Consider the following 27,759-nt stretch of genomic DNA (forward strand, 5'->3'; position numbering starts at 1 on the left):
AAGCTTATTTTCACTGTGAAACAGCCGTGGTACGGTCGGTATACCCGACATCCATTCCAACTCCAAGCACGAGCGAGCGCGAGCGCCAGCCAAGATCGCACAGAATCTTGATCTGACGTTCAGTCCCATGCGATGTGATCGCTGTTACGTTGTTGGTGAGACTTTTTTTTATGGTGCTTAGAGCAATTACTGTACTTTTTTAGAATAGGAAAACTCATCAAAACATATACTTCAAAATAGCTTTTACGAATGCTTCACTTATTTCAACTTACAATAACCCTTACGCCTTAAAACATTGATAAGTTCTCTTGATATTTTCCAGTTCAGTGGAGTCGACTGCATGCACTCGGTTAGTCAGGTGTAAGAGACACAAAATAAAAAGGAAAAAATGGAGCGATTACGCGCATATCCCACTGATCTGAATCAGATCAGTGATATATCCCCGACTTTGTTACCAACCCATTCGTTGAAAAGGTGAGTGTGCTCAATGAAATACATTGTTACAGATGTTATTCCTATTATCATTGTAATTTTTGCTCATTATCTGGCATATAATTAAAAGCTGAAGTTCAACCTGACAAAAAGTTTAATGTAAAAATATCAGAAAAAAATAATAAATATTACAAAGCCCTGGTGTAAGAGGCTTCTAATTGTAAAGATTTATTATTGTAAATAATCTCTTTCATGCAACTAAAATAGGGCTTACTATGCACACAAGGGTAATAAATTTGAATAAAACACACTAAAAAGTAGCAGATTGACAGATCACACTGAATGAAAATCGTGTTTTTCGAAAGTTCAAATCTTCTCTTAGAATAAAACCTCAACCCCCAAAAAGAATAACCAATGATGATCAGTGTAAGTTCAATTTATTTAAAATGATGCTTAAATCATATTATTTTCAAATACACAAATATGTTATTACGAAATGGCTGTCAGACATACAACTCCAATTTGTTGACGGTCAGCCATGTATATTAGTCTCTATTTAAACAGTTGTCAATCAGGGAAAATTTATTTCTTTAATGAACTTATGAATATGCAAAAGTTGTTTTTGAAGAATTAAGCTTTATTAATCATTGGTTATTTTTTTTGACAAAATTTATCACACCATGTCACAGATATACTGAGGAAAGTTTAGAGACTCCTATATCCTTTTTGAAATTGAGATACTATCTGCCAAATGACTGTTTGGTATCCTCTATACAATTGATTTTACTAACAATGCATGAACGAGAGTTGATACAAATGAAAAAATGCACTCTGGTCCATATTCTTAAGTTTGGTTCATCTTAAATAAGTCAGGGCTAAAATTATGGGAAGCTGTATTAAGATTAATATATTTATATATATATTGTTCTACACTGTAATGCTGCTTCTCTTTACTACTACCATACCCATGGTTTACAAGAAAAACAAATATTGTATCAATCATAAATATATAAATCATTTCAAGATTTTTTTTTGTAAAGATTTGAATCTATCACCTAAATCTAAATATTTGTGTTACATTTTGCTGTCCAGTTAAACCACTTTAGTCTGATGTTTAAAGTAAACCAGAGTTCAGACTGCGAGCTTTAAAATGTGTCATTTATTGATCATATGTGATGAAATCATGATACAACACCAATTATTCTTTTTTTTTTGGGGGGGGGGGAAAGGGCAGACACTGTTCACATCAAAGTTTATATCAAAGCTAAATCGACTGTCTGATCTTGAGAATAAGGGCATATTTTCATTTATAAAAAGTTATATCCTTTCAGATTTCATCATGCCACAAGATATACTACAAAATAAATAAGACAACATATGACTTGTACCACTTTGAACATGTTAATATTTATTTTGGCTTATTTATAATACATCATTCTACATTTAGTTACTGTGATTCATTAAACTATACATAGATATATACAAATATAAAGTACTACAATATATGATTTTTGGTGAATACATAACAAAAACGTAAAACCAAAGTTAACATCTTCTACTTGTTCTCATTCTGTATTTAGCTTGGAGCTTGGTATCCATAAAAATTATTTAATAACAATTAGGAAGAGAAATTAACAAAGTGTTATAATATAAGTGAAAATAGAGTATCAATGGTAGTTGATTATTTCATTCTGTGAGTGCTTCAAGTGTTCTTTTTTTTACAACTTGTTGTATTTCATATTTCATTCTATTCAGTGCAAGAATGGAATAGTTTTGCAATATGATATACTTACACAATGCAGTAGATATATGATACACTATTACTTCGCTAAGTGAATCAGCAGAGGTTTTGTTCTAATACATTTAAATAATGTGTTGGGAATTGTTCAAAAGATTCCAGAGATACATTTATACCATGACCAGAAGTAGAGAAAAAATATAGGAAGTTTTAAGTTATTTCATTATTAAGCAATAACTATTAAATATTTAAATACTTTGCATTTAATCATGCACAATAATAATAAATAAACTATGTCTTAGACTCTTAGACAAGAAGTATTAGTATAGAAATATTAAATACTGATTCTTTTTTTCTTAAGTACTCTAAATATCGGCAATTCGGGTCATCTCCCTAACTAACTAGAATTGCTGTTTTAACATAAGTGGCCGAAAGTAGCACTATGTGAGAAACACAGAGTTTTTCTGTTTGCCCCAAAATTAGAAAAAGAGGAGACTAATACGACTAACTTAAAAACTAGTACCTAAGTGTTACTTTAAGATTAAAAGAATGACAATGGTTTAACATAAATAACATTGGGAATGTCAGGGCATTTCAAATATAAAGTGGGATTAATCATCCCCCCCAAAAAAGAAAGAAATAAAAGGGCATTAGAGGAATGTGGAAAACAAAACAATACTATTTAATATAAGCATGACTTTCATTCTAATGTTTATATGACAATAGTTGATTTTTCCCATTTAACTAGCTCACAATCCTTAGACTAACACAAAATAAATCAACGCATCCTTCAATGCTTGAAGAAACACTAATGTCAAACACTGCCATAAAAAAAACTTTTAAATACTATTAAAAATTCAAACAATCATATATTTCAAATCAAAGAGGCGGGAATTACGTAGTAAGAAGAAAAAAATGTTTCTTTTTAAATGTATTCATTATTGACATGGCAGTGATCAGCAGCTATTGATTATGTGAATGCAAACTACAAAAGAAGTAAAATATAAGAGAATGAGCAGGGTTTTTTTGGGGGGTCGCTTTTGTGTGTGTGAAGATAATGCTACATTGAAGCTTACCTTGGTAAAACAAAAGATGAATGAATTAAGAACTACACAATATATCATAACCCCTCTCCTGGAAAACATTTATAGTTCATTTAACATTGTGAAGTTATACGAGTGATGTCCAGCTGAACATAATCAACTGACTGAATTTCAGCATTTATTGAACAAAGCATACAAAGAATGAATGCACATAAATATGCATCTCTCAATATGACTATAATCTGATATATACATAAAGCACAAAACAATATCTATACACTGTACACTGCCTATTCTCTACAACTTGTAATTTGCATATCACAACTATGAACTGATATAGTTTTGATTCAAATGAGATGGAAAAAAATATGTTTGTACTGCTATGAAACACAGAAGGACCTCATGTCACAACAAAATTATTCATATAATCACAAATATTAATTTCAAGCTATTAAAACAACAAAATCCTATTGGAAAAAATAAGACCTGAATTTGTACAAAAATACTATGATCCAATTTTTCATTATTGCATTGCACATATACATAAATCCATAAATTGGGAGTAAAGAATCGATAAATAACATATATTCCGCTTCTACCCAACATCAGTAGCATATTTTGCATTTACCATTAAATGCAATCGCCATGGAATTATAATGAAATAAAAGATATATGAAAATTATTTGCAGCTTACGCAAATCGTGAAGTTTTCTCATTTCAAACTCCAAACAAAAATATATAAAGGATATAGATTTCATATTTAGATGAAGAAGCAATTTAGAATAGGAGAAAAAAAGTGTCATCAGTCTTTCTAGAGAAAAGAACATAGTAAGGAAGCTCATATCCCTCTTCCAAAATACATATTTACCATATCAAACAACAAATAAATTGATATAATATCTATACTCCCTTTTCAAATTAGTATTCAACAAATATTCAGCAAACTTTTATTGGCAAGAGCAGGTATGAAGATCATGCTAACCATATCTTAACTCTTTCCCTAAGAATACACATTTTTCCTCAAAATCAATGCAGGTAATTGGAATAACAAAACAAAGGTATTTAGTTTATTTATCCTGTGTATTCCTAAGATAAAAATTAGGAAAATAAATTCTGAATGTATATATAAATTACTCAGTGACAGGCCATATTGAAAATATTAGATTATTTCAATCTCTTCAAAAGTTGAAAAATACCATTCACTTTACTTTACCTCTCTTTTTTATACTGTTAAAATAATTCAAAGAAAATTATTTCATATGTGACCATTAATATTTATCCAGGTTCAGGAGCAGATCTAGGGTTTGATAGAAAAGAAGGAATAGAAATATATTCTTTGGAATTTCCAGGATTTCATAGAATAGAGGGCACAAAAAAAAATTCTTTGGAATTTCTTAGAAGCAAAATAAAAGGTTATCACCTCAAAGAGCGAGGGTATCACTTTGGGGGCTTAACCAAAATACCACTAAAGGGGGTGGTGGGGGTGCCTAATGGCTCCCTAAACATTTCGTGCAATACATCCTCAATCTGAGACCCCATCACAATGGTATTTATTACCCTTTTTCTTTTTATCACTTCATTTTTACCATCATGCAAAGTATCATCACAATATCACAAGCTACCTGCAAAACTTTAATGGGGCCATAATGCCTCCTCCTCCAGTTTGATATACCATGACCAGAAATACAACATAGATTTTTAAGGATGGGGGCACATGCTCCCCTCTGCCACTCTCACCTTCTGGAGGGCCCATTTTATAAAACATGTAATAAGGACCAGTACAGGGGCCGCAGAACAGTTTTGAAAGAGGGGGGGGGGGGCTGACCATGCAAAAAATCACAATCACATGGTCATTTTTACGTTTACATGTATGTACACGGTTTTGGTAAAACAAAGTGGGTTTCTGTGGCCCCTGATGACAAATTTACAATAAGTTTCAATCTTCTGAAATGATTTGATTTGAATGGCTGATGGTGAACTTGTTAGAAATCGTGCATTTGCTATTATAACAAGTCTCTGTAAATTGGGTCCCAGAAGTACAGTTTAAGGGTAGGGGCAGATGCTCCCTCTATGCCACTCTCTCCTTCAAGGACCCATTCCATAAAACTTGTAATAATAACTTATTTGCAATAGCAGTTTTAAGCTACTGAAATCTTTCCATTTGATTGGCTGATGGTGAACTTGTTACAGAAAATGTACATTTGTTATAGAGTAAAGAAGTGTGACATCATAAATTTTCCAATTTTGCATTTAAGCATTTTTGATACCATATTTTGGTAGAGCATGATGAAATACCCCCACTACCAAAATTTGGTGCGAATCGGTCAATGGGGGCCCGAGATATGACCTCGTAAATACATAATTAGCCCCATTGAAGTCAATGTATTATTGGACTGGTTCCTAACTTTTAAAACCTGGCCAATTATATATTGACTTCAATGGGGCCAATTATGTATTCATGACTTCTATGGGGCTAATTATGTATTCATGAGGTCATATCCCAGGCCCCCATGGGCCGATTCCCACTAAATTTTGGTAGTGGAGGTATTTTATCATGCTCTACCAAAATATGGTATCAAATATTCTGAAATGCAAAAAAAGTTTGTGACGTCATCACTTCGGTACTCTGTTATAGCAAGTCTTTATGACAGGGGACCCTGTACACATGTCAAGGTTGAGTCTCTACGCATCACAGTTGGCCTTTTAAGATAGAGTACATAAATACTGTCTTATGCAACAAACTAATATGATTACTGCTGCATTATGAAACATTTCATTGTTATGATCTACCAGCTAATGTGTATTAGTCATGATAATGGCAATACTTCAAATAAAGCATTGCCTATGGAATGGGGGGATGTTTCACAAAACTGTTCTCAAAGTTACTCATGTGTTACCAAAGAATGAAATGTATGGCAAGACAAAATGAGTCTCTCCTTTAATTCTTAATCATAGCTAAAGTTGCAAAAATACAGAATTTCCACATGATGAGGCATACTTTTAGTTTGATTGAACAATATTATTTGCCCTAACACACAATGTCTTGTATTTGAAATAACTTTAAAAACAGACATAAATTGATGAACATCAACAGACTTGAGTCACTTTTGGGAACTTCATATTCAAGTCTTTCATAAATCATGCATGACTTTATACTCTTGCATTCTATTCCCCATTATTTTCTATGACATTATGAACATTTTCATGAAACATCCCCAGAGTTAGGCACATTTACAAGTCTATGCTGCAGCTTTAAGCATGAATAACACTCAGCATCTTTTGCAGTAGTTTCCCTGCATTCCCCTTTGTTTTGTCTATGCTGAAATTGGTGGACAAGAAAAGATACTGAGGCACCAACAAGTCAAGAGCTGTCTCGTCCACGCAGGAATCCATCAAGCGTCTTTTTATTGTTAATCCTCATATTCATCATAGACAAAGCAATGGGAAATGTCATATAAACACATAGTGCTTTTATGGCATGAGTTATGGGGGGTGTTTCACAAAGATTTAAAGCTGCACTTAAATGTGGTTGCGTGCGGTAGATGACGCGGCACTGCATTGGTCAGATCGTGCACATAGGATGCGCACTGATGCGTATCCATCAATCTATTAAACCGTTAATCATGTGCATGATGACGTTTAAGTTTGGTGCTAAGTCACACTTAACTCTATGTGGTACACTCCTATGGTAAAAGACCCGGCATGGACTCTTTTTATCGAGGTACATTGCTGCAATAGATGGGGAGCATTTCATGAAGAGATTTGCCAGCGGTTTGCAATGATAGACCTTATAAGCTACTGGAAACCCATGCATCTTGTTGGCTGATAGAATATTATAATCAGTGAACATCACTTACAAAACTCTTCATGAAATGCTCCCCATAGGGAGATTAGAGGAGATGAAAGAATGGCAGATGAGGGAATACAGTATGAAAGCTATAAAAAAAATTGTAACAATTCATCACTATTACAGTAGTTAAATATTATTTCCGTTAGTTGAATTGTGCATGGATCTGAAAAGAGTAAAAAGACTCACAAGTATTAGGAAGATTGAAATGATAATCATTTTTCAGTTAGTATTTTAGAAGAGGGAATAGTACTTACGTTGAGAAAATGTACAAATGAATTTTTGAACAAAATTTATGATTTAGTGTTATTAGATGATTGTCAATACAACAGTTTCTAGTTCCCATATGCAATATGCACTGCAAAAATGAAAAAAAAAAAAAAACTTCATAGAAAATAAGCTGCAATTACCATACTGAATTATATGAACTTTTGAGAAGAGTTTTATGGGTGCAGATGATTTTCATAATTTTCATTGCATTTGAAGGTGGATTTACCTCAATTATTCTTAACAATAGTTTGATGGAAAATAATAAATACCAAAGCATGAATGAAACAGCGGTAGCAAGCTTTCTTCGAAGATTTTAGACGAGAGCTATGCAAATATTCTAGCCGTCTCAATAATTTTAACATAATTATTGCATTATTGGAACACGGGTGATCCACATGAGGTGGTATATAAGCATCCAATATTTTACTTTCAAAACTGAATTTAGAGTGATAAACCATTCATTGAGGTTAAAAGTTTTTGATTAACCCTTTTATTCTCTTCAGATGGGATGGCACTCATGTAATATAGGACATTAAAAAAAAAGAGTAGTGCTGATTATTGTTAGTAGCTGATGAATGCATGGGTTTATAAGTGTTAATAAAAAATCCGGTAATGGCTGCAAAAACCCTGAAAAAAAAATATAGGCCTGAATTCAATGAAGTTATTTCAACCATAGTGGAGTGTAATACCTTAGGTAACTTAAGTTTGCATGTGCACACACAATGTCTTTGTTCGGTTAAATCATGCCATGGTACAAATCTACACATTGAATTCAGGCCTATGACATAACCTTTGGTTTTGGAAGGCAAGATATTGTACTCATTCTGGGGCACTTAAAATCCTGTATTGAGAAAGAAAGAGAATTAAACAGAGAAAGAAAAAACAATGAAATTTGACATTAATATACAGATTTTCATAACTTAAATCTTATAGCGCAAGGTTTCTGACATACAAGAGTATAATGCTTTTGTTACAATTCACACTACATCTGCCGTCCACTGACAAAAGAAAGCAATCCTGATTATTTTCAAAATGGACTTTTTTCTTGATTTGGGAATGTTATGCAAAATCTACATGATGCCAACGGAATCAGAGTAGCATAGCCCCCTATTTTTGATGTTTTGAAACACAAGTACTCTATATAGTTTATACACAATAAAACTATGAGACATTTTTCCTCATTTACTAAGAAACTCATTCCAATCCAAAGTTGCTTCCTTTTGTCAGTGGACAGCAGACATTCTTTCAACTTATCAGAGCTTCTCACAGCCGCATTTTTTTTTTTACATTTGCATGTATTTTTGTTTCTTTATACTCAATTATTTGAAATGAAATGAACTAAAAACTGAAAATGAACAATGTGAAAAAACTGATACATTGCAAACGAAATATGTAAGGTACATGTAATCTCTTGTACATGTACCTCTGCACTTTTCTCTTCACTGGAAAAGAAGCTTGTGGACTCATATAAAGGCAATGTGATATTTCCCTCCAATTCTATTAATCCAACATCGCCAACTTTTCATAACCAAAAATTGTGAATGTAATACCAGTGTAGAATATGCTAGATAAGTTTATAATCATAAAAATATTGGCCTGCATGGGACTTCAAAACGCTTCATATTTTCCACTACTGGATGTGGGGGCATCCATACCTTCGAGGAATGCCTCCAACGCTGCGTTATCATCCATAGGATCTCCTGCCCCTCCTGCTCCTGTGGATCCTGCCCCACCTCCTCCTGAGGCTCCATCTTGTTTCTTCTCTCGCTTCTCTCCCGAGGATTTCTTCTTGGAACTGGACCCGGAACTGGAGCTGCTCTTCTTCTTCTTCTTGCGGTCTTCGCCGTCAGGGTTGGAGTCTCTCCTGGAGTGTTTTTCCTCCCTATCCTTGTCTTTATGTTTCTTGTGTTTGTGTTTCTTGTGAGTCCTCTCCTCATCATCCTATGAGAGTAGAAATAAATCTTAATATTGCCCTTCTTTTTAGTACAGTTGGCTGTGGGGAAAACCTAGAAGAGGGAAATATCTCTATTATTGCCTGATCCTAAATCATGCAATCACAACTATTAGTATCTATACAAGGTGTATTTCTATGGCAATCATTTTGTATGTTCTCTCCTTTCTCAGCAGTCAATGTCATACCATATTTTCTCTCTTTCCCCATTGAATGTGTGTAAATACGGCAGCGAGCAATATCCACAAAACCTGGTTGGAAACAGTTTGTGAGGCAACATCTTGTAGCATTAAGTGTATGTGCACACCTGCGCGGTAACATATTACGCCATAATTACTTAGACAGGATTACTTCAGCACGTTCAAGAGTAACCTGAAATCAGAAGTAGTGACAAGAAAACAGGCACATATAAAGTATTACAAATAACAGCTTGTATTCCACATTACACAGATGTAGGTAATTATAGCGATATTGACTGGCTCCTCTTTTATTGAACATCATATATTGCCCTTAAAAAAACGATATTGCTATTGACTATTGATATGATTCTGTTGTGGGCAATATATTTGATGTGAACCTCAAGGGCCAGCCAATACTCGATATCAATAAATATTGCCCACCTTTTTATAGTACAGTTGTCAATGCAAAACAGGGAAGGGGCAATAAGACAATTATTGCCTGCTCCCGAATATTGCTATCACAACTATTATCTTTGCATTATACTTTACCTCTTCTCTGTCTTTGCTCTTGTGTTTCTTCTTCTTCTTGGCTGAGCTGCTGGTACTAGTACTGGTGTTTGTCTCACACTCACTAAGGTCCTCATCCTGGACAACCGAGACAAGGACATCAAACTCATCACTGGCCCGTGATAGGTTTCCTACAAACAATATAAAGATCAAATTCATCACTGGCCCATGATAGGTTTCCTACAAACAATATAAAGATCAAACTCATCACTGGCTGGTGATAGGTTTCCTACAAACAATATAAAGATCAAACTCATCACTGGTCCGTGATAGGTTTCCTAAATACAATATAAAGATCAAACTCATCACTGGTCCGTGATAGGTTTCCTAAAAACAATATAAAGATCAAACTCATCACTGGCCTGTGATAGGTTTCCTACAAACAATATAAAGATCAAACTCTTCACTGGTCCATGACAGGTTTCCTACAAACAATATAAAGATCAAACTCGTCACTGGACGGTGATAGGTTTCCTATAAACAATATAAAGATCAAACTCATCACTGGACGGTGATAGGTTTCCTATAAACAATATAAAGATCAAACTCATCACTGGTCCGTGATAGGTTTCCTACAAACAATATAAAGATCAAACTCATCACTGGTCCGTGATAGGTTTCCTACAAACAATATAAAGATCAAACTCATCACTGGCCTGTGATAGGTTTCCTACAAACAATATAAAGATCAAACTCATCACTGGCCTGTGATAGGTTTCCTAAAAACAATATAACGATCAAACTCATCACTGGTCCGTGATAGGTTTCCTAAATACAATATAAAGATCAAACTCATCACTGGTCCATGATAGGTTTCCTACAAACAATATAAAGATCAAATTCATCACTGGTCCATGATAAGTTTCCTACAAACAATATAAAGATCAAACTCATCACTGGCCTGTGATAGGTTTCCTACAAACAATATAAAGATCAAACTCATCACTGGTCCATGATAGGTTTCCTACAAACAAAATAAAGATCAAACTCATCACTGGTCCATGATAGGTTTCCTATAAACAATATAAAGATCAAACTCATCACTGGTCCGTGATAGGTTTCCTACAAACAATATAAAGATCACACTCATCACTGGTCCGTGATAGGTTTCCTACAAACAATATAAAGATCAAACTCATCACTGGCCTGTGATAGGTTTCCTACAAACAATATTAAGATCAAACTCATCACTGGTCCGTGATAGGTTTCCTAAAAACAATATAAAGATCAAACTCATCACTGGCCTGTGATAGGTTTCCTACAAACAATATAAAGATCAAACTCATCACTGGTCCATGATAGGTTTCCTACAAACAAAATAAAGATCAAACTCAACACTGGCCCGTGATAGGTTTCCTACAAACAATATAAAGATCAAACTCGTCACTGGCCCGTGATAGGTTTCCTACAAACAATATAAAGATCAAACTCGTCACTGGCCCGTGATAGGTTTCCTACAAACAATATAAAGATCAAACTCATCACTGGCCTGTGATAGGTTTCCTACAAACAATATAAAGATCAAACTCATTACTGGCCCGTGATAGGTTTCCTACAAACAATATAAAGATCAAACTCGTCACTGGCCCGTGATAGGTTTCCTACAAACAATATAAAGATCAAACTCATCACTGGTACGTGATAGGTTTCCTACAAACAATATAAAGATCAAACTCATCACTGGTCCGTGATAGGTTTCCTACAAACAAAATAAACATCAAACTCGTCACTGGCCTGTGATAGGTTTCCTACAAACAATATAAAGATCAAACTCATCACTGGTCCGTGATAGGTTTCCTATAAACAATATAAAGATCAAACTCATCACTGGTCCGTGATAGGTTTCCTATAAACAATATAAAGATCAAACTCATCACTGGTCCATGATAGGTTTCCTACAAACAATATAAAGATCAAATTCATCACTGGTCCGTGATAGGTTTCCTACAAACAATATAAACATCAAACTCGTCACTGACTCGTGATAGGTTTCCTACAAACAATATAAAGATCAAACTCATCACTGGTCCGTGGTAGGTTTCCTACAAGCAATATAAAGATCAAACTCATCACTGGTCCGTGGTAGGTTTCCTACAAACAATATAAACATCAAACTCGTCACTGGCCCGTGATAGGTTTCCTACAAACAATATAAAGATCAAACTCATCACTGGTCCGTGGTAGGTTTCCTACAAACAATATAAAGGTCAAACTCATCACTGGTCCGTGATAGGTTTCCTACAAACAATATAAAGATCAAATTCATCACTGGCTGGTGATAGGTTTCCTATAAACAATATAAAGATCAAACTCATCACTGGCTCGTGATAGGTTTCCTACAAACAATATAAAGATCAAACTCATCACTGGCCTGTGATAGGTTTCCTACAAACAATATAAACATCAAACTCGTCACTGACTCGTGATAGGTTTCCTACAAACAATATAAAGATCAAACTCATCACTGGTCCGTGGTAGGTTTCCTACAAACAATATAAACATCAAACTCGTCACTGGCCCGTGATAGGTTTCCTACAAACAATATAAAGATCAAACTCATCACTGGTCCGTGGTAGGTTTCCTACAAACAATATAAAGGTCAAACTCATCACTGGTCCGTGATAGGTTTCCTACAAACAATATAAAGATCAAATTCATCACTGGCTGGTGATAGGTTTCCTATAAACAATATAAAGATCAAATTCATCACTGGCTGGTGATAGGTTTCCTACAAACAATATAAACATCAAACTCGTCACTGGCCCGTGATAGGTTTCCTACAAACAATATAAAGATCAAACTCATCACTGGTCCGTGATAGGTTTCCTACAAACAATATAAACATCAAACTCGTCACTGGCCCGTGATAGGTCTCCTACAAACAATATAAAGATCAAACTCATCACTGGTCCGTGGTAGGTTTCCTACAAGCAATATAAAGGTCAAACTCATCACTGGTCCATGATAAGTTTCCTACAAACAATATAAAGATCAAACTCATCACTGGCCTGTGATAGGTTTCCTACAAACAATATAAAGATCAAACTCATCACTGGTCCATGATAGGTTTCCTACAAACAAAATAAAGATCAAACTCATCACTGGTCCATGATAGGTTTCCTACAAACAATATAAAGATCAAACTCATCACTGGTCCGTGATAGGTTTCCTACAAACAATATAAAGATCACACTCATCACTGGTCCGTGATAGGTTTCCTACAAACAATATAAAGATCAAACTCATCACTGGCCTGTGATAGGTTTCCTACAAACAATATTAAGATCAAACTCATCACTGGTCCGTGATAGGTTTCCTAAAAACAATATAAAGATCAAACTCATCACTGGCCTGTGATAGGTTTCCTACAAAAAATATAAAGATCAAACTCATCACTGGTCCATGATAGGTTTCCTACAAACAAAATAAAGATCAAACTCATCACTGGTCCATGATAGGTTTCCTACAAACAATATAAAGATCAAACTCAACACTGGCCCGTGATAGGTTTCCTACAAACAATATAAAGATCAAACTCGTCACTGGCCCGTGATAGGTTTCCTACAAACAATATAAAGATCAAACTCGTCACTGGCCCGTGATAGGTTTCCTACAAACAATATAAAGATCAAACTCATCACTGGCCTGTGATAGGTTTCATACAAACAATATAAAGATCAAACTCATTACTGGCCCGTGATAGGTTTCCTACAAACAATATAAAGATCAAACTCGTCACTGGCCCGTGATAGGTTTCCTACAAACAATATAAAGATCAAACTCATCACTGGTACGTGATAGGTTTCCTACAAACAATATAAAGATCAAACTCATCACTGGTCCGTGATAGGTTTCCTACAAACAAAATAAACATCAAACTCGTCACTGGCCTGTGATAGGTTTCCTATAAACAATATAAAGATCAAACTCATCACTGGTCCATGATAGGTTTCCTACAAACAATATAAAGATCAAATTCATCACTGGTCCGTGATAGGTTTCCTACAAACAATATAAACATCAAACTCGTCACTGACTCGTGATAGGTTTCCTACAAACAATATAAAGATCAAACTCATCACTGGTCCGTGGTAGGTTTCCTACAAGCAATATAAAGATCAAACTCATCACTGGTCCGTGGTAGGTTTCCTACAAACAATATAAACATCAAACTCGTCACTGGCCCGTGATAGGTTTCCTACAAACAATATAAAGATCAAACTCATCACTGGTCCGTGGTAGGTTTCCTACAAACAATATAAAGGTCAAACTCATCACTGGTCCGTGATAGGTTTCCTACAAACAATATAAAGATCAAATTCATCACTGGCTGGTGATAGGTTTCCTATAAACAATATAAAGATCAAACTCATCACTGGCTCGTGATAGGTTTCCTACAAACAATATAAAGATCAAACTCATCACTGGCCTGTGATAGGTTTCCTACAAACAATATAAACATCAAACTCGTCACTGACTCGTGATAGGTTTCCTACAAACAATATAAAGATCAAACTCATCACTGGTCCGTGGTAGGTTTCCTACAAACAATATAAACATCAAACTCGTCACTGGCCCGTGATAGGTTTCCTACAAACAATATAAAGATCAAACTCATCACTGGTCCGTGGTAGGTTTCCTACAAACAATATAAAGGTCAAACTCATCACTGGTCCGTGATAGGTTTCCTACAAACAATATAAAGATCAAATTCATCACTGGCTGGTGATAGGTTTCCTATAAACAATATAAAGATCAAATTCATCACTGGCTGGTGATAGGTTTCCTACAAACAATATAAACATCAAACTCGTCACTGGCCCGTGATAGGTTTCCTACAAACAATATAAAGATCAAACTCATCACTGGTCCGTGATAGGTTTCCTACAAACAATATAAACATCAAACTCGTCACTGGCCCGTGATAGGTTTCCTACAAACAATATAAAGATCAAACTCATCACTGGTCCGTGGTAGGTTTCCTACAAGCAATATAACGGTCAAACTCATCACTGGTCCATGATAGGTTTCCTACAAACAATATAAAGATCAAATTCATCACTGGCTGGTGATAGGTTTCCTATAAACAATATAAAGATCAAACTCATCACTGGCTCGTGATAGGTTTCCTACAAACAATATAAAGATCAAACTCATCACTGGCCTGTGATAGGTTTCCTACAAACAAAATAAACATCAAACTCGTCACTGGCTGGTGATAGGTTTCCTATAAACAATATAAAGATCAAACTCATCACTGGTCCGTGATAGGTTTCCTATAAACAATATAAAGATCAAATTCATCACTGGTCCGTGATAGGTTTCCTATAAACAATATAAAGATCAAACTCATCACTGGTCCATGATAGGTTTCCTACAAACAATATAAAGATCAAATTCATCACTGGTCCGTGATAGGTTTCCTACAAACAATATAAACATCAAACTCGTCACTGACTCGTGATAGGTTTCCTACAAACAATATAAAGATCAAACTCATCACTGGCCTGTGATAGGTTTCCTACAAACAATATAAAGATCAAACTCATCACTGGTCTGTGATAGGTTTCCTACAAACAAAATAAACATCAAACTTGTCACTGGCCTGTGATAGGTTTCCTACAAACAATATAAAGATCAAACTCATCACTGGTCCGTGGTAGGTTTCCTACAAGCAATATAAAGGTCAAACTCATCACTGGTCCGTGATAGGTTTCCTACAAACAATATAAAGATCAAATTCATCACTGGCTGGTGATAGGTTTCCTATAAACAATATAAAGATCAAACTCATCACTGGCTCGTGATAGGTTTCCTACAAACAATATAAAGATCAAACTCATCACTGGCCTGTGATAGGTTTCCTACAAACAAAATAAACATCAAACTCGTCACTGGCTGGTGATAGGTTTCCTACAAACAATATAAAGATCAAACTCATCACTGGCCTGTGATAGGTTTCCTACAAACAAAATAAACATCAAACTCGTCACTGGCTGGTGATAGGTTTCCTACAAACATGATAGATACTTTACCTGTAAATTTGTATTTGTTTTTTTTCTATGTTTTTTATTAAGCTTTTGTTGACCTAACAAAACATTAAAAGTTAACTTAATAATTTGATCTTCATCAAAGAGAAAACTACAGTTGAATCTGTATAAGTTGAACTTTTTAGAACTACAGAAACCTGTTTGATTTCAGCAGAAATGAATTGATTCAAAAGATGTAAAAAAACACAATTTGAATGCTGTTTAAGTTGCCAATGATGATATATGTAAAACTAGCTTGATCATATGCAGGCTTTACTGAATACCCAAAAAAGTAAGTCTTAAACTGGAAAACACAAAATTTTCCAAAAAAATTGTAAATTCACTAACAAGATCATAAAGTTATAATGTATTTTTTTTCATTTCCCTATATTCAAGAAAAAAATAAAACATATAGTCTAAAAATGAGGTAATTTCCTATCCCATTCATAATTACCTTGTGGATGAGCAAATTATCAATCTTAGTTGGCTATTTTGCAAGTTTCAGGGGTTAAACTGCCCCCCCCCCCCCATCCCGAATTCTTCACTACTATATTTCACATCCCTTTCAAAGTTAATCATACAAAACAAATGAACTTACTTGATACTACTGGTTTGGCAGGCTTTGAAGTTACGCTCTCTAAGAAATTGAGATCTTCTAATTGTAATGTAAGACCAAGAGATGCTGGGGAAGATACTTCTTGACTTGGGGTAGTTGGTGCCTAGGAAGAGAATATAAAGAATTATAACACATCAAAACATACTAGATCACTACAGAACAGTAACAGCAAAGAATACAAAGGCCTAAAAACAGGTAATAAACATTGCAATCTTCATTAAAAAAAACAGAGAGATATGCTATCATTCAATCAGTATTCATCATAGAAGTTACCTCTAAGGCTTCTGTTACTTCCTCATCACTATCCTCTTGGGCAATCTTGGACGGTCTTGAATCAGTTTTTGGTTCATCATCAGTTCTTAAAGATGTCGGTCTCTGCGCATCATCCTCTGATATATCCTCACAATCCTGTAAAACCTTAACCTCCGCCCCTTCGTCTTCCGAAGAGACAATGTCCTGAGTGGGGGTTACCCGAGACCCTGAAGCACCCTGTGTCCTTGAGGATATCGTCACATGAGTCTCTGGTGCGGACGAGGACGACGACGTGGAGACCCTGGACTGTCTTTTTGTTTCAGTGCTTGGTTTGGCAGACAAGCTGGAGGTGGCCGGAGTCCTACTGGACTCTTGAACCGATGGCAATTTCTTTTCAAAGCTCCAACCCATGTGCTGACTGGATAGCTTTGACCGTGCCGATGGTGCATCGTCATCCGAATCAATAACATCATCGTCCATTGCAACTACCGGCCTACCATCGTCGTCTTCACTGGACATGTCCTTGCTTGCGAGCCTGGGGGGCATCCGTGAGAATGTATCAAACGGGGAATCAGGTCCCTCTGTATCAGGGGATACCGGCGTCACATCCTGGACCTCCCCTTCTATCACCTCATCCTCAGAATCCAGTTCCTCCTGGAATCCTGCAACCATCGGGTTTACTCCATCATCACTGTCAAAGAGAAACAAAACAATGGTAGTAGTATCATCAAAGTGAGAGAAACAAACTGCAACCAAAAATAGGCATTTATGTTGATAAAGTAATAACTTTGCTGAGTATTTTTTACACAAGTTACAATTAATATTTCACAAAAATCAGGGCATATGCAAGAATTAAAGAAAACATAGTTAATTACCATTGTATTTGTTTTTATAGGAAAGGCAATCTTAACATTTTTGCAAGCCTAAAATCTGATGTCATATGGACAATTTGTAATAACTTTCAACCAACCAAGTAAGCTGTAGATTTTTATATTGCCTTTATCATATTTATTTTCTTGCTTAAAATAAGAGGCAAGACCAGGGAGCTTTACTCCAACAGCTTTTATCTGGCTAGCCCACATCAGGTTGTCCACATTAGATGGGTGGATGGGGTGGGGGCTGGGGTCATGGGGTCTGCCGGATTGTGGTTGTGGGACCGTGTCTGCTACTGGGCAACTTTACAATGATGTATGCCAGTAACCATAAAATATACTCATCTAATTTCTCATACCTTTAAAATTTCAAATGATATAGACTGAATTTATAACTTATCTTGAAAATTTGCACTGACCCCAAAGTAACCTTTGACCTTGGCCTAGTTACCTGACATTACATTCACCTATTTGTTAATACCTGAAGATCAATAAAGGTATGTTTCACTGAATATGGACGAACACTTATCCTAAAAAAAAAAATAATTAGTCAATTTTTTTTAAACATTGATACCATAACATGGTCAAAGTTCATTGACCCTAAATGACCTTTGACCATAACCATGTGACCTGAAACTCGTGCCAGATTAGCAGTGATGCTTGATTAATCTTGTTTCCAAGTTTCAGCAAAATGGTTAAGATTTTTGTTTTTACAATGCCTTCAGAATAATGGCACCTATGTCTTCTGCTATGCAAGCGAAACAAATCCTATTACCTGTCAGAGTCTGGAGGTGGAGGTGGAGCTACAACCGGTTCCGGTGCCAGAGGCTCAGGTTTGGGTTTTGGCTTGGCTTTCCTCCCAAAGCTGAATATACTCGTCTTCTTTGGGGGCTCGGCCACAGGTTTGGAGTCCGTCTCGTCAAAGAATCCCTTGTCGATGCCTTCGTCGGGAATGAACTCATCAACGTTGCTGATTTTTCCTTGGGGTTGTTTTCGTGAGTGGTGAATCTCAGCTGGTGATTCGATGACTGTGAAAACACATTTCATTGATTTACAAATTACAATTATATTAAAACTTACAAATTAGGAATATACAGAAAATTTAGAAATTCTAATAAACTACATTGAAATTTCCAAAGTAGGAAAACATGTACACATACAATTTTCATTTTAATTCTTGAAAGCTCTCAGTGAATTTCATCTACATTCAATCAAGTACTTGTGTGGATGATAAAGTTTGACAAGTTATATATCATTTTAATGCTTAGGATGTGCTTTTTCAAGGTCAAACAAAACTCTTGAAATTCATTTTGGGTGACTACTGATGGTTTTGGGGTGGCAGGTCACATATAATGAAACAAACATTTTGGATGTGTTTAAAAAAAAAATAATAATAATAATTTTATCTTAATAATCCTATTTTATCATTATTTATTATTACAAAATTAAGAGAAAGGGGTGAGGAAAGTTTGCCCACCTGCTGATTTCTCATCCTCAACTCTGGTTCCCTGTTTGACCTTTGACTCGCTCGGAGCAAACCACTTGCTGAACCTGTTGCCTAGCGACTGATCATCCTCCTGGGTGGCTGGCGATGGAGCAGGCCGTGGGGGAGGGGCTTGCTGCTGCTGCTGTATGATTGGCTGTATTTGCTGTGTATGTCTGATTGTGGGCGGAGTTGAGCTTGGGGTAAGCTGGCTTGGTGTGTGGGCGGGGCTTACTTTGGCAGGAGTAACGGATGCGGACGAGCTTCGATTACTGCTTGTATCTGGATATTGGATAAGAAGTGTGAGGTCACATTAAAACCAGTTAAACCAACTCCAGACTGTAAAATTATTTTATTTCCAATGACATATCAACGGTCAGCGATTCTGTTGGTTTAAGTATAGCATTGAATTACAGACCTAACGCACTGACGTCATTGCACCGACATCTTAGCCATTGCCTTGCATGTGTTGGTGATCTACAGCCAGTGCATTCCTGACAACTCTATTTATGTGTATTCCTATATCCTCTGAGGGAGGGCGCTATGAGATCATGAAGTCACATGCATAAAGCCTATTACAACTGAATACTGTGATACAAAAGCACTTCTTCAAAAATCCTTGCAATACCAGCAAAGGGATGAGACAAGCAAATAAAAAAACACTAAAAACAGGAGGCGCGATAGCTCAGTCGATAGAGAGGGGGTTTTGGATTCCGGTGACCCGGGTTCGATTCCCATTTGGTGCCCTTTGGTTCTTTGTCCTCATTACAAGGTCCCTCGGAGAGGACCTTAAGCCGTTGGTCCTCTGGTTGCTTGCTTACAAAAATTCATGCTTTCTTAGCAGTCAGGTAAAAAATCAACACCAATCAACTATACTACATAAACGCAACTTTCTCAATCCTACAAATTAATTCAGTTTGGGTGCTATCTTTTATGGTGATTTCTCACAGGGGTATCAAATACGGCTTACAAAAGACATGCACTGACATGGCAATACACCTGGCTCATTAAATGGCCCACTGAAAGTACTTTTACTTTTAATCTTCTTTGACAGGAACCCTGCCCTATGATCATGCTATGTGTTTACAGGGCTTCATAGGATCATCTCCCATACCTTATGCTTATGACAATCCTTCTCCTGCAAACTGTAAATGTTACATTTTCTTTGTTGGTAATAGATCATATTTGTTTAGAATGACTTTTTTATTTTGTATTTTTTTTCTTTATGATTCATACCAAAATAAATTACTGATATGTTTGTTACGTAATGAAAATTGTATTGTATACCAATGTTATGAATGCAGAAGAAAAAATAAATCAAATCAAATCAAACCTGATGCTCTTCTGGGTGTTTGTCCATTGGGTACGTTGAGAGATGATGATGATCCTTTGGACTTCTCAGATCGCTTTTGGGAAAGACTCGACAAATACCTGAAATACAGAATAAAATGCAGAGTGAAATACAGACTGAAACACAGATTAAAGTGAAGCAATGGTGATAACCTTTAAAGGCCACCGCACACCTTGGTCTGCAACCAGATTTTGGAATACAATTTAATTAAATTTGATCTAATATTGAGACATGGAACATCTTACTGTGTAAACTTCTAAATTATCATACAAATACTTATGCTAAGATCTGAGACTATGCTACCATCCTTATTAGTATAAAAGCGTATTGAACATCTAGTCGCAATGACGTCATAGCAATCATACGCTTGGCTACGATTTGAAACCAATTTGGCCTTTTACCCCGAAATAAATGCTTGCAATTATCCAAAATTGTTTTATTATTATTCTTATAGCTACACTGTAATTTGAACCTCAAATAAGAATATACTTTTCATTCACAGTTTCAGAAAAAGGCCAAAACGTGATTTGTTCCAAAATCGGATCTAAGACCAGTCATAAGGTCTGCAGTGGCCTTAACAAATACAGTCAAACCTTTAAGACCACTCAAGGGAAAAAATTGGTCACTGGAGACAGGTAGCCTTTATAGACAGGTTCTGTATTATAGATTCATTTCAAATAGGAAACAATTTTGGGGGCCACTAATGACAGGTTTTCACTATACATTTAGACAAGTGGCTGCCAAGACATTTGGATGTACCAAAATCAAAGCAAAAATAACATAAAAAGCAAGGAATTTGTAAAGTCATGTAAATATGCCTTTCAGAATCTGCCGAAAGTAAAACCTTGTTTCTAAACACCTTTGACATCATCATGCTGCTGTCTTAGAGGTTGAATCTAATAACTTAAATCCATTGCCTTGCACACATTGGTGAGCTGCAGCTGGCGCATCTCTGACAACTCTGTTTAAGTGTATTCCTATATCCTCTGAAGAAGAGCCCTATGAGATTATGATGTCATATGCAAAGGTCTTTCAAAGGTGAATTTACAAATGAAGTCGGTAAATTGAATCTATTTTAAAAATTCATAAATAAAAATAATGGTAATTCAACCTAATGCCAAAACTAAAAATACAACAATTGTTTTGAATAGGTAATGCTATCATAATTACTTACATATCATAATCCTGATCTTCAGATTCTATTCTGGCATCTAGTTCTTCTAGCGTTGCATCGGTTTCAAGCTGATTCCTCTGAAGCTGCTGTAAAAGTGTTTCCCTCTGCACAATTGTAACAATAATGATGAAAATTATAATTAGGATCAAGTCATAGGTCTATTTTGACAAATGTTTAAACGCGATTGATACACAGGCATTTAATCTTCACCAAAAGTTTATGAAATTTCACATATTACATGTGCATCTTTACATTAATGTAATGGCAATCCATTTTCCATATTTCCTTGAAATTGTTTTGATTTAGTTGGAAACTATTAGGGAAAATGTCAGAAAAAAAATCTTCGCCAAAAGTTGCTGAAATTTCACATTTTACATCTTTACAATAATGTAATGGCATTCTACATTCCATATTTCCTTGAAATTGTTTTGATTTAGTAAGAAACTATTAGGGAAAACAAAGAATATTCACTTCTTTCTCGATTCTGATAGATCATTTTTCACTTGATATTCAGTCAATACCATGAAAGTCTACATGTTGGACTACAATAATGGCATTATAGTGTGTAAAACTAAACGGAAATGAAAAGTAGAATTCTTCGCATCCAAACATACTTTGCTACTCTGTGATCCCCTTTCAACCCAATTATCATTTGCTTATTTGCATACCAGTAATATTGCTCTGTTTATAAATATTTTGGTAATAAAGTTTACTTTATACTTTTCATACTTAGAGCAAATAAAACGAGAAAAACAAATTCATTCAGTCATGTTCAATATGAGAAATGCAATCAAAGGACTGGAAGACAACTCACTGTTGCGACGTTTCGCCAATTATCAACTGGCATCTTCAGACGAATGACGATGCTGACGAAAGGGAGCCTTTATAATGTTCAAGATTTTGCTGATTCTGTGCGCATTGAACTTTGTCCAGCATGCCAAAGATGGCTTGCAATCTTTTGAATAAAGAAAGCTATCTGGGAAGGAGTGGAAAGCCAATCCCTCTGCTTCAAATTGTCACATGCGTGGGACCAGGCAATTCAAAAGATTCCAAGCTGTCTTTCACGCACTGGACATAGTTTAGTGCGGACAGAATCTGCACAATCAAAAACATTATAAGGGCTTCCCCTTCATCGGGATTGTCATTCGCCCGAAGAAGCCAACTGATGATTGTGCATCGCAACAGTTAGTTGTCTTCCAGTTCTTTGATTTAATTTCTTATACAATTCATTCAAATTAAGATACATGGAAGGTAATTTCTTTATTAAATTTTAACATACCTGCAGCTGTAAGAACGGGATGTTGAAGAAAGAATGAAGGTATTTCAGACCAAAACCATTTTTCATGGAAGATTCTGCTACTCTGATGTGAGCCGAGCCTGGGGGTCTTCACAGGAGAAAGAGGAGGAAAGGAAGAAAAGTCAATATTCTTCTTGGTACGTGCATGCTTCATATCTGATAAAATATCTGACAAATTTTCAAACTAATTCATTAAATTCATGATTTCTTTTTTTTGTGTGTGTTGAGAAATCATGGGCCGATTGCACGAAAGGGTCTTTGCAAGGACCGTCTTTCGTGTCGCCCATTTTTTATGATGCGCCATGAGAAACGCATTTCAAATAAATTATCTGCAAACATATTTTATTCGTCCGTTAAAATAAACAAAATATTTGTTTATAAAATGATGTGATATCTCACAAAATTGTATAAAATTTGATTTAAAAGCAAGCTTACGAATTGTATTTGTTTATCATAAATTTCAGAAACACCCCGCTTATAGCGCATCATAAAAGATGGGCGACACGAAAGACGGTCCTTGGAAAGACCCTTTCGTGCAATCGGCCCCAGATCCAGATGTTTCTAGATAAGCTAAGAAAATAACACATCTGTCATCATAAAATTGGAGGCAGATGTACATTGTCTATTGCATGATGGGTTGGATATCAATCTGCAGTTTTCTTCTTATTCAAAATTCCCAAACTAAAAACCAAAAGAAAATTTTTTTAACTTCCTGATATGCAAAGTTTATTTGCAATGTAAATTAAATAAGGATCTACATGAAATCATTAAAAAATTGATTAAATAAATTTTTAAAAAGACAGTCCAGGCTTTATCACACTGAATCTGGTCTGGGAGTGAATGACAAAAGAGTAAGAAAATTAGGATAGGAAGGTTTTTTTACTGATATTTTAAGTTTCATTTCATTTCATTTTTTTATTATTTCATTTCATTTCCTTGTCATATCATTTTATTTACTTATCATATCATTTCATTTCATTTCTTACCTGTCAAGCTCTTTGATGAAGAATTCAATTTCTTCTCTGTATACTACCTGCTCTTCAATCTGGTCCTTGAAACTAGCCATGACTAATACTGGTATATGGGTTGGAACCTTGGGAAGCTCTTTCTGGACGTACTTCCAAGTCCTATAAAGCGAGGAGAAACAGAGAGAGAAAACAGAGAGAAGTGGTAAAGAGAGAGATACAGATGAAAGAAACAGGGAGGAGGAAAATAGAAACAGAAAATGAGGGGAGTGAGGAGAAGAAAATGAAAGAGAGGAAAAGAGACAGAGTGGGAGAGAAGGGAGAGAGAAAGAAAGAGGAGAGAAGGAGAAGAGAAAGAAAGTGGAGAGAAAGGAGAAGAGTTAAATAAATTGGAGATTGAAAAAAAAAAAAAAGAGAATGGAAAGAGACAGAGAGGGATAGAAAGAAAGAGAGGAGAAAGGGGGAGGAGTTAAGAAGGTATTCACAAGGAAGAGCGAACATTTAAGAAAATTATGCAAAGCTACAGTGTATACAGGGACATCATCATCATCACCATCACTGATGTAGTACAAAGTGAACAGTGGCCCGTTGCATAAAAGTCACTATAATAGTAACTTTGCCATTCTTTGGTAACTACAATTGTAACATGACTCAACAGCCAATAAAAATTGAATATTCCATGAAAGTTACCATTGGATGGCAAAATTACTATAGTAGTAAGTTTTATGCAACAGGACCTAGATTGTTCAAGAAATGATCTATTAGATCAACTTGACCCCAGCTCATCATCATATCTTCAATCTGAGTATCTTCTCCCGGTTCAGAGGCTGGTCCCTCTATGATTCAACTCCATCTGTTGCTATCCTGGAACAATCTTGAAATTTCTGTCCACTCCAATTCTTTACTATTCTCTTCTCAGTTGATTCTGGGCCTCCCTCTTGATCTAATTCCCTCCACTGTTGCGTCCGAAGCACTCATGGCAATTGCCCAGCCACAGTTCCTTTGTATTGAATTTCTAATCTTTTTTCAAACTGCCATCATTACTTCCCCCTCAATATAAACATCTTACCATTTCTTAGAAATATCGAGCATCATCACAACGCCATTGGTTCCTTTGTAAACATCAAGGAAGGAAGCATCCAGGCAAGGGTCTTCAGGCTCTTCTTCTTCCGTTTCCTTGTTCTCGATCTTCAGAGTGTTTCTCTCTCGTTTCCGTGGCTTACCCTTGTCCACCACGTCCCAGACCTCGACCTTGACCACATCATCGGTAGCTGTTTGGTGCAACAAGAATGGTACGGCGGAGTAATATGAAGGTTAGCAGTTGACTGGTGGGCTAATTATCACGACTGATCATACACAATGATTAATGCAATCGATTGTGGAAATCAGTCCCCTGATCAATCGCTAAGTTTTCTGCAACAGGTGCAGCTCAAACATGATGATGAAGGATTTTGTATTTCAAGAGGCAAAATTTTCCTGCTGCCTGGGAATTGTATGGCAAAAATATTGTTTATTAATTATCAGAGTGAGCAAAGCTGTTCAAAATTTGCTGTTTTGTAGCCTTTTTTAACCATTTCTAAAACAAATATCTAAGGAGAAATTTAAATGTACAAAACTGACCAACTTCTAGCCGTTTTTCAAAAGCTACAAAAAGGAAATTAATAAGTAAAGAAATCAGCTACAAATGTGTTGGCAGAGATGGCAAGTTACTCACTGTGTATAATATCATATCATACTAAAATCTTTCCAGCAAACGTTTCCTAACTTATTTGCAAAGCATACCTACAGAACATTGGCTTGCGCATCATACCTTTGTAGTTCCACTGTATACTAGCAACTTGAATCTCAGAAGTTGGAAGGTAGACGTCTATAAACTTCCCTCCCTGAAGCCGATGGAACAAGGTTGTCTTTCCAGTGTTTCTGTCACCCTTGATTATGACCCTCACTGCAAAAAAAAAAAAAAAAAAAAAAAACAGGAGCTACACATGTAATTATTATTCAAATTTTATTCATGCAAATATATACATTTCTAATGTGCAACATTTGAACCTCTAATCAAAGAACAGAGTCACTTCATTACTGGTTCTAAACAGAGTAATCACAATCCAAATTACACATGTATGCTCATTATTACACGTGTACATGTATTATCTATATCATTTCTTTAAGTATATGGATGTAACTGTGTACATGTATATATAGTGATCATATCCAAATTACATCTCTATGCTCATCATTACGTGTTTTGTTTAACAGTATGTGTGTGATGATTTTATAAAAGATTTTAAAAAAAAACATAGCCAATGAAACCGGTAAACCCTTGCTACACATGTACAAAAGGAAGGGTATCAAATATCAATGCATGTCCCTGTATCAGGGACAGGGATTAAGCTATTAAAGGCAAACGAATTTCACATTTTGAAAATTGCATCGAAGACAAAATCCCAACAGATGGTTCAATCATTTTTTTTAAATTTTCGCCACTGTAGAAACATCTGCCATTCAAAACGAAAACTCCTAGTAAATGCTATGTGTACTACTGTTGTACCAAATAGATTACACTACACTACACATCGAACGCATCTGAGAATGAATCAACAATGGTACGCCAGGCTTTGCACTCTGACACGTGAGCTAGTAAATCATGTGACATTATTTGTATCCCTACGTAGCAATTAATAAAGGTCTCCGTCCTCTCGTCTTATGAGGGAGGCACAACAAAAGTACATATTAACTCTTTGTGCGCTGGGCCACCAACCCCTCTGTGCTGAATTCTTTTCAGGGAGGGAAACAATGCATTGTTTACTTGAGCGTGAAATGCAAAGTTCGCACGGCACCAAGTGTGCATACGTGCGAAGTACGCATGGGTTAAGTAGATACTCACTATTATATTGTACTCCTCGGGCAAACTTTCGCTGTAGACTCACGCCCATGGCTTGCATTCCAGAGGGGATACTGGGTCTTGTTTCGCCCTGCTCGTTGGTAACCAGCTTCTTTAATGCTGAAAACATCCTGATATCTTTCTGATTAGCTTAACATGTGATAAAGTCTATCTGAAAAAAAAACAAAGTTGAAATTAAAGGTAAATCCACCTCAAATGTGTGGAAGGAGATAAATAAGATAAACAGAATGGAGATACTTTAAGGGAAATCAGACAAGGAATGAGAAAGTTTCATGCTTAAAAATCACGAAGCAATCATGAAGAGTATAAATTTTAAATGATAACTTCTTGGGTAGATTGTGACATGTGGCAAGGACAACTCTCTCATTTGTCATGTACTTAACAATCAGAAATTTGTGGTTTTCAAATCAGTCCCTTTCCCTTTAATAGGGCCAGTCAGAATAAGATTTAGATAACATAGATGATTTCCTTATGCAAGGAAACTGTCGTTCAGTGTATAACTTTTGGAAACATTTTTAGTAATTTCAGTAATTTCATTAAAATTAGAGCAAATTGAAAAGTTGTCCCTACTGTGCATTATAATAACATCACCTACTGTACATGTATGTCACCAGTTTTTTAGTACAACTTGTATAATTCCTTATTGTTTACCAGTTTATTTCTTTCCCCACTTGAATATTACAAACAAATCTGGGGAAAACATTCAAATGTGATTGGCTCCAAAAGAAAACGAGAAGAGGTTGTATATTTTCTTTCATGAAGGTCATAAGATGTCATCAATCATCATCTAT

At 35.7% G+C, this 27,759-nt stretch overlaps 1 protein-coding gene across 2 annotated transcripts; it reads right to left on the reverse strand.

The window, feature by feature from the left end:
• Window positions 1-6,161: 6,161 nt before the first annotated feature.
• Window positions 6,162-27,459, reverse strand: LOC129277352 (rab-like protein 6). Of its 2 annotated transcripts, XM_064110118.1 has the most exons (14): window positions 26,951-27,125; window positions 25,877-26,011; window positions 25,136-25,337; window positions 24,088-24,228; window positions 23,084-23,189; window positions 21,805-21,908; window positions 20,613-20,710; window positions 19,274-19,561; window positions 18,572-18,824; window positions 16,946-17,615; window positions 16,655-16,775; window positions 10,010-10,158; window positions 8,986-9,271; window positions 6,162-8,171 (listed from the first exon to the last, which is right to left on the reverse strand). In XM_064110118.1, exons 1-14 carry the CDS (start codon window positions 27,075-27,077, stop codon window positions 8,164-8,166), a joined length of 2,688 nt encoding a protein of 895 aa, XP_063966188.1. In that variant the 5' UTR covers window positions 27,078-27,125; the 3' UTR covers window positions 6,162-8,163. The 2 variants fall into 2 exon arrangements, with proteins under 2 accessions (XP_063966188.1, XP_063966187.1); XM_064110117.1 differs by lacking the exon at window positions 6,162-8,171 and having other exon boundaries at window positions 8,369-9,271; window positions 26,951-27,459.
• Window positions 27,460-27,759: the final 300 nt, after the last annotated feature.

This window comes from Lytechinus pictus, chromosome 15 (genome assembly GCF_037042905.1).
Source record: "Lytechinus pictus isolate F3 Inbred chromosome 15, Lp3.0, whole genome shotgun sequence".
Lineage (NCBI taxonomy): Eukaryota > Metazoa > Echinodermata > Echinoidea > Temnopleuroida > Toxopneustidae > Lytechinus > Lytechinus pictus.

What these genes read in the sequence shown, in the direction of transcription:
- LOC129277352 (XM_064110117.1), bottom strand. Translation starts at nt 27,077, where the DNA reads ATGTTTTCAGCATTAAAGAAGCTGGTTACCAACGAGCAGGGCGAAACA. An exon ending in AACACCCAGAAGAGCATCAG is followed by an intron (nt 19,562 to 20,612) that starts GTTTGATTTGAT and finishes TCCAATATCCAG; the next exon opens with ATACAAGCAGTAATCGAAGC. An exon ending in AGAGCAAAGACAGAGAAGAG is followed by an intron (nt 9,272 to 10,009) that starts GTAAAGTATAAT and finishes CTACTCTCATAG; the next exon opens with GATGATGAGGAGAGGACTCA.